The sequence below is a fragment of the Amia ocellicauda genome, chromosome 5 (genome assembly GCF_036373705.1).
Source record: "Amia ocellicauda isolate fAmiCal2 chromosome 5, fAmiCal2.hap1, whole genome shotgun sequence".
Lineage (NCBI taxonomy): Eukaryota > Metazoa > Chordata > Actinopteri > Amiiformes > Amiidae > Amia > Amia ocellicauda.
In genome coordinates, this window is record NC_089854.1 from 491777 (window position 1) to 499522 (window position 7746).

At 51.4% G+C, this 7746-nt stretch overlaps 1 protein-coding gene across 2 annotated transcripts; it reads right to left on the reverse strand.

Moving 5' to 3' along the window:
* Positions 1–295: 295 nt before the first annotated feature.
* On the reverse strand, positions 296–6601 carry srsf3b (serine and arginine rich splicing factor 3b). 2 transcript variants are annotated; one of them, XM_066703055.1, is made up of 7 exons: positions 6518–6601; positions 4623–4655; positions 3949–4159; positions 3709–3843; positions 1512–1550; positions 1319–1405; positions 296–1119 (listed from the first exon to the last, which is right to left on the reverse strand). In XM_066703055.1, exons 2-7 carry the CDS (start codon positions 4627–4629, stop codon positions 1092–1094), a joined length of 507 nt encoding a protein of 168 aa, XP_066559152.1. In that variant the 5' UTR covers positions 4630–4655; positions 6518–6601; the 3' UTR covers positions 296–1091. The 2 variants fall into 2 exon arrangements, with proteins under 2 accessions (XP_066559152.1, XP_066559153.1); XM_066703056.1 differs by lacking the exon at positions 4623–4655.
* Between the last annotated feature and the right edge of the window lie 1145 nt (positions 6602–7746).

A 7746-nucleotide genomic window follows, 5' to 3' on the forward strand; every position in this document is an offset into this window, starting at 1 on the left:
TTTCTGCAAGTGTAGAAGCCTGTGAAAGGCTGGTCTAAACCTAGTGAAGGAGACCCTAGGGGCTCGGACTGCCTGTGTGATTAAACACTCCTGCACTCCAACCACCAAGCAGGGTCCGTGAAGGCCTGTGGAAATGGCACACCCCTGTGGCAGAAGGAGAGCATCATAGACCCAAGACAGGACCATGGCTCTGGAGAGATGCTCCCTGGGAATATTTGACTACAGTCCCCCCCGCACCCCAGGATTAAAAACCTGCTAACTGGAGCAGCCAGGGACCCGAGACCAGACTCGACCGTTCCATAACCAAAGTTTAATTCAGAGAACATTACAAATCTTACAAACAGCCAAAACAAAAGTTTAAAATAAAAGGACTAGATTGTTACAAAGATTTCTTCATTACTCACAGGACTCTTCAGACACCCTTCCCAAGCTCTCGAAAGGCCTTTATACACAAACATACAGGGGGGCGAAAATAAACTTGATTTGCGGCACAAGATGCCAGAGAGGCCTCCCTTGGAACAGACCGGCCGGGACAGAACCAGAACTTGCCAAAACTGCCTGCACAGCCCCCGGCCCATTGAGCCACTACTCCCACCCCTGCAAGGGCAGAATTTGGATGCTTAAATGGACTGAAGCCACAGACCCACCCAGCTCAAACCCAACTGAAGAGCCCCAGCCACCCGCCCCCCCCACCGGCCGAGCGCAGGGCAGCACTCGGGTTCAGAACAACGCACAAACGCTTTGGAAAAGGATCAAGTTTAATTGTGCGACGGTGAGCGTGGCACTGCCGGAGGGACCCGGGCAGGACGGCCCTCTCCTGCACACAGCCACTCGTATATACAGATCTACTATACACCAACTGTTAATCTTGCATTTCACACAGATTTAAAAAAAAAAAAAAAAAGGGGGGGGAGGGAAATAAAGGCATAACCGCTAAAACGTAGAATTTATATATAAAAAAAAAAAAAAAAAATGGAAAAGAATAGCACATCTCTACAGAGCTCATAGTCCTTAAGGGGATGCTACCAGGGGAAGGGTGGGCTTTCAGGGGTTGAACTTTCTCCACATCTCTCCTCCACTGTAGCATCACTTCACTTCCGTTCATTTGACCTGGAACGGCTGGGGAGAGAGAGAGAGAGAGAGAGAAATCAGACTGACAGGCTGGCCTTTACCTGCTGGAGAGAAGACCAAGTCCTCATTACTCCAATTTCACCGAGATACAGGTCCACAGCCTCAAAGGTAGTTTCAGATCAGAACAAGGACAGCGACTGAAGGGACTGGATAGAGCAGTACCCCAGGGGGCCGGGGCCACGCCTACCTGCGAGATCTGGAGAAGGAACGCGAAGGCTTACGGGTCCTGTCACGGGAGAGGGACCTCTCCCTTCTTCGGTCTCTGGACAGAGATCTGTAGGGGGAGAAGGAGTGTTTAGCAGGCAGTCTGGCAGTTTCCTTCACCACCTGCACCTCACACACACACACACGAACGTTTGTAAAAACCACCAGCATCTCACCTGCTGCGGCTGCGACTGAAGCTCCTCCTGCGTGGCGATCTGGAAACGAGAAACGCAGCGTCACATTGAGGCCCATGCGCAGCCTGGCCACTGCACCAACCCCACACTGCACACTCGCCCGGGCCCCTCAACACCTGCCCCTAGCACAGCAACGATGGGGCCTCCCTGCTACGGCCCCCTAAACACCGACAAGGCGTGAGCGCGGGGGCAGTGCCACCAAGGCCTCCACTGTGCTGCTCGGGCACCACAACCCCTACATAGGGAGGGTAGGATCAATCAGAGGGACGAGGGCAATTACCGTCTCTTAACCAGGGCACTAGATGGGAACGGGGGGACTATTGCAGGGTCAGGGAATCTGTCCCATGAACTGAGCGCCCACTAGAGCACTGACCCAAAGAGCGTCTAAAAACCCCGCCCTCGCCTCTGCCACTGGGGGGGGTCGCTTATAAAGACCATGCTCTACTCAGGTCTGTCACACCACATCCAGGAGTGAACTACAAACTCCAGCTACTCAACCAGGAAGTCAACAGACAGCACCGCTTCCAGGAGACCAAGACACTGCAGGTTTAACTGCAGCCTCAGACTGAAGCAATTCAAAGCCACACTGCGAGAAGTTAAGAGGCAAATACTCTAGGGAAGCTCATTTTTTCTTCCCCGTGGGGTTTAAATTTGTCCTTCGGTTAAAAAGGTGACCTCTCCAGAACACACCAGGGCACTTCAAACCCCCCCCCCCCCCACCCCAACCCACCCATCCCCAAGATAAACTCATTAAACTACTTGGTCTACATGAGACTAGGCTAACCCTGCAAGACAACGGACAATCTTAGTCAAATTAAAAAAGCCAACCATTGAATTTTTTAAAATAAAAATTCAATAAAAAACGATAAAAGAAAAGGTCTAAAATGAAGCAGCTTACTCGTTTAAACTGTAACCAGCAGTAAACTGTATTAAGCAGGAAAAACTTACTAGTCTTTTGGTTTTCAACAAGCTAGAAATGGCGAGGGATGCCAGACTGGTGGGCAGGAGAAGGCAGAATTTGCTGAATAGGATTTGCCAGAAGTTGCGAGCTGTTTAGCTGGTTGGCGGATGGGGGCTGCTTGTGGATTTTTCCTGCTTTTATGGCTTAGCCGAGGGCCTGTTGCTGTAGGTTGTTGTGTAGACATTTGGAAAAGTAAACAGCTGATTGGTCAGGGATGTGAGGTAGGCCGCTGCTGATTGGGTTTAGGTTGGAGAGGAGGCTGAGAGAACACAGCATGCTCAGGAACCAAAGGGCGGTGCAACCTGACGACCGGCCATGCCTGGGTCATGTGATACGACCCCAGCCAAGCTGAGTGGGGCACGCTGGTCAGTGGTCACATGACGCTGAAAGAGGGCTAGTTGACTGACTCAGAGGGTGGTGAGAAGAGGCATGATGGTGACTCTGCAACGGGGGTTCATTTTTATTAATATAGAGATGGTAAAAACAAAAGTAAGCAACCTTCAAAAAAATAAAAGGCTATTACAACCAAATCTAGCATCACTTTTTAACTAAAATGTATTTTAAATCTTCTGCAACTCAACTAGAAATAGGACTGGGCTCTCACCGGGACACTAAGCACAACTGGGCCGATGACCCAGCTGATCACCAGACCAGCGTCAAGTCGTCGGACAGCTGGACCAGGTTTGGGGTTTGGGTACATTAATCAGCTTCAAATTTGCAGCGACCGTTACATCCAGCACATCAGTTCAGAGCATCACAGAGCCCAGCCCTATTTACTGCCCTAGACTGCACCCACTTTAAACAGAGTACAGTATCCGCCCCCCCCCACCCGAACCCAAGCCCTGAACCCCACCTCACCCCTCTAACAAACCTGGCTGCAATGTTAGACTAACAGATGACAATGAAGATGAGACTAGATTAAGACAGTTGGTCATCGCATGCCCCAGCGGTCAGCGCCTCAGAGAGAGGGGCCGACAACTCCCTCAACCCAAAACACTACAGGCTACCCGAGTCAATGTATTCATGGGCTTAGCTTTCGTATGAAGACAAAACAGGAAGCTGGAGGAACTAGGAATCTGAAATGGAGGGGGGGGGGGGAATAAATCTGTAAATCAGACTCAAAACTTTTCAGTAAAACTGGGTGGAGTTGACACTCTCCTAGCTGAAGTTAGTTTCCCCCACTAGAGGCCGAAGCCCCGCTGTCTAAAGGGTTCGTACCTGCGCCGGGGCGGCGGGCTGCGGCGTCTGTAGTCGTCCCGGGGGCGGCGGCTCCAGGATGGCGGGGGCCCTCGGTTGCGGGTGCGCTTCTCCCCGTTGGACAGCTCTACACGCACGCGGCATGCGCACAGATTCCTGTGGGGGCGCGTTTCACTCATTACACCACAAAATAAGCCCAGAGAACTATCGGGAGCAAACAATTACAGAGGGAGAGTTTTGGGCTGACGAAAGAGGCCTCACCTCCCGTCCAGCTCCCTGACGGCGTCAGCGGCATCGCGGGGGTCCTCGAACTCCACAAAGGCGAAGCCGGGTGGGTTGCGGGCGACCCACACGCTGCGCAGGGGCCCGTAGTAGCCGAAGGCGCGCTCCAGCTCAGTCTTGTTGCCATTGTTGCCCAGGTTCCCGACGTAGACCTTGCAGTCGAGCGGACAGTCTCTGTGCATGGCGGGGTCTGCAAGAGATGCCGGGTCAGTGCGTTTTGGGCCAAAGCAGACTCAACACATTAAGCACACGAGAGCTTCAGCTAGTTAGTTACAAAGGGGGTGGGATTATAACGTTTACAGTATTCTTCAAAGCTTTATATCTAATGTTGAGAAAGGGGCATAATTTAATGTGTCTAAGCATAAGGTTGGGGGGGGGGGGGAGATAAGCAGCATTTTAACCCTTTAAAATGTTTCAAAAACATGCAACTGTGCCAGGAAGAGCACCAGGAGATCCCATCTAATTCCCAGTATGGCAAGAGCTGCTTTTCCCACTGCAGAACAGCCTGAAAGAGCTACAGCAAGCAGGTCCAGGCCAGGACTGTGGGCACATGACTAAGCATTTACTTCAAAGCAAACTAGTTTAGTCTAAGGGGCACATTGATAAAGAAAAAGTCTGCAGCATGCAAGGTATAAATAAAGCCTTGTAATTACCTCCCATTTCAACTGGCCTCAATTCTCTAACCACTGCAAGAAGAATTGTCTAGTTTAATTTTCATGTATCACACATTTCCATCACATTACAACATTGCTGAACTTAAAGAAAATGGTTATAACAAGAAAAGTGCGTTAAAGGAGAAAAGCAAACAGATTCCACTGACGGATACAGAGGCAGCGCGGTCCTGCGAAGTCACAGCGGTCAACCTCTTTCACACTTATGCTTTTGTTCAGTCTACATTTTGCACACAAAGCCAGGAGCAATCTGGAGAGCAAACAGATTAAAAGCAGATTTTTTAAAAAAATTTAATATTACCATTAGCAACTCCACAAAGTGGCCCGTGTGTTCAGGCAGATGTCTCATGAGGAAATGCGCAGCACATGGAAATGCATATATAGGTTTCCATGGGTTACCTCCCACCCCCCTACACCCGTAACAGGAAGCAGCAGGGGTCTCAGGACTGGACCAGGATAGGTAGACCCCCATTGCTTAGCAGTCAGAGGAGCTCCAGGCTGCTCTCAAGCTAGAGGGAAAGCCAGGGGACAGGGCTGTGGGACTCCAGCATGCCTGGCGGTGCCAACATTAGCAGAGCAAGCTGTAAAATCCCCAGGGCACCCAGCCTGGCACAGCCCTGAGCACCACCCGATGGAAGCACTGGGAGTGCGGGGGAGGAGGAGAGGAGAGCTGAAGCCCCAGTGTGGGGAGAGGGCACAGCAGCAGCTTCGCCAGGATCGGCCCGGACACTTCTGGTTATCTGGAATACAGGAGGCAGCCCCTCGATGGGACCCGGTCAGGGCATCTGGCTCTCCAGATGAGCCCCTCCTCCTCCTCACACGATGCTGAACATGACCTGTAGATCCAGAGCGATGGCAGCTCTGCAGGACCAGGTCTAGACCCCCCCCCCCCCCCCCCAGCACTAAGGCCCTACAATCCCAACACCCGCCCCCCCACTCTGCAAGTGCACAAGGAAGCAGAGCGGGGGGGGGGGGCGAGGATTACACATGCACATCAGAAGACTTGCAAGAACATTTACAATGCATGCATCAGTGACCAAAGTTAGTGTACAGTTTCACAGACGGGTGTGCACTTCTAACCGGTACATGTTGAGTACAATGCGGCCTCGGGGCACATTCAGTCTAGCGCTACGTGCAGGAGGGGGGAACAGGCTTCCCGCCCGGCGCCTCGGCAATAATGCAACCGTGCACAAGCCCGGAGACGGCGGTTTAAACCCGCACAAGCCCGGAGACGGCGGTTTAAACCCGCACAAGCCCGGAGACGGCGGTTACAAGTGCGTGGCGTGTGCGCGCGAATAGGGAAGCTTGTCAGTTGCGACATCCGGGTAATTTTATCTTCAACTAGGACAGTTTAAAATACAATGCAGTAATAACTTAAAACAAATGAGAAAAGGAGTTGCCTCCCCACAAACATCGCACACGAGTCTCGGGGGCACTCGGCCTCACACCCCTGCGCTGAGGACGGCGCCTTTGTTCGTCATTAAAATGGCGCCCGCTGCGCACGACACCACAGACACAGGCCGCCGCCTATCCGCGCCGCCGGGCCGGGCCAGCCTGCGGGGGACGCCGGGTGAGTCGAGAGAGAGAGAGAGAGAGAGAGAGAGACAGAGAGATAGAGAGGGGTTGTAGTCGTGGATTAACAGCGACTTAAAACAAAGCTTTTAGTGGCGACCTCGCATGCAGCGGATAAAAGATGGCCGCCACGATCCTACAACAATGCGCCAGCCGCCTCCTCCTCCTCCTACACCGGGCCACCGAACTGCCGCTTTAATCGGAGAATAACACCGGCGAGACCCTGCACTGTGCTGGGGAAGACTCCCCGGCCGGCCCGCCGATCGAAGCGCGCTGTGTGGAGTTAGAAAAGCGCCGTTTCTTACCGATGTCGTTGAAGACGTGTGCTCCGCTGCGCGCTGCTCTGCCTCCCGCTCGTCTGCGCTGCTCTACTCACGGGAAGCACGAAATGGCGGCCGGCCGGAAATCCGCTTTTATGCGGTGCATTGCGTCATCGCGCTACGTCCTGCACGTACGCGTGTAGTTTCTTGGTGGTTGTTGCCACGCTTCATTGATTAATTGGGGAAACTGGTCTGGTTGCTTTATAGAGCTGGGCGAGAAATAAATTGACGTTAATTCTAAGATACAGCACAGAGGTTATTAAAGCTCTCTTCCACATGTAATGGTAAACATTGGAGGCCACTTCTGTACTTGCAGTAGCCTTTTCTGTACTTTAAAATCAAACTAATTACATGGTGTATGATTAGGTTACTTGATTGTTGCCCTGAAGACACAGTGGGTGCTAGAAAAAGCATGCAGTGTTAATATCATGTTTTGACCAGCCTTTGACAGGGCAATGTACAGATCTCGATCATTTAAACTGAATTCCACGGCTTGCCGAATAAAAACCTGTCTGCCTGCGGCCCTTTCTGGTAGATCCCGTTTCCAATGGCACACACACTCCTTCCACCTGGAGGCTCTGCCCATCCTCAGTCTCATGCATTCCTCTGTGGTGTGTGTGTGTGTGTGTGGCATTGGGATCTGTGTACTATTGTATACATGGAATATGTTAGTTTCAACTTTGTAATCAGCCTTGTTATTGCAAATTAACAAAATAAAAACTAACCCGACTGTGTTTCGTCAATAAACAAGAGGAGATGGTTAAACCCTGAACTCACAGGACACACACAGCAGGGCTCGACTCTGCCAGCCTCTGCTCTCTCTCTCTCTCTCTCTCTCTCTCTCTCTCTCTCTCTCTCTCTCTCTCTCTCTCTCTCTCTCTCTCTCTAAAATCGAGTGAAACAAACAAACACTGTCACTAAAGAAGAATGTAAAGAGGAGCTGTATGAATGTGGCAGAGACTCCTCCTTTAATTATTTTTCTCTTTTTCTTAGTGTGGCAATTAAACCTGAATGAGAGAATGCGGAGGCAGGTAGGGGGCAATTAAACCTGAATGAGAGAATGCGGAGGTGGTGGGGGGGGCAGTAGGGGTCAGCACTCCACACGTCTTGGCACTAATGATGCTTTTGGTTCTAGGTGTCTTTTATAAAATGAGAAAAATAGGTTAAAGTAAATTTAAAAGCCATTTGTTTTCTGGCCACCCTAATTGCTGCTG

Coding starts and splice junctions, on each gene's coding strand:
- srsf3b (XM_066703055.1), bottom strand. Junction 3,844..3,948: donor GTCAGGGAGCTGGACGGGAG/GTGAGGCCTCTT, acceptor GCGCCCCCACAG/GAATCTGTGCGCATGCCGCG. Junction 1,551..3,708: donor AGCCCGCCGCCCCGGCGCAG/GTACGAACCCTT, acceptor TCTCGTTTCCAG/ATCGCCACGCAGGAGGAGCT.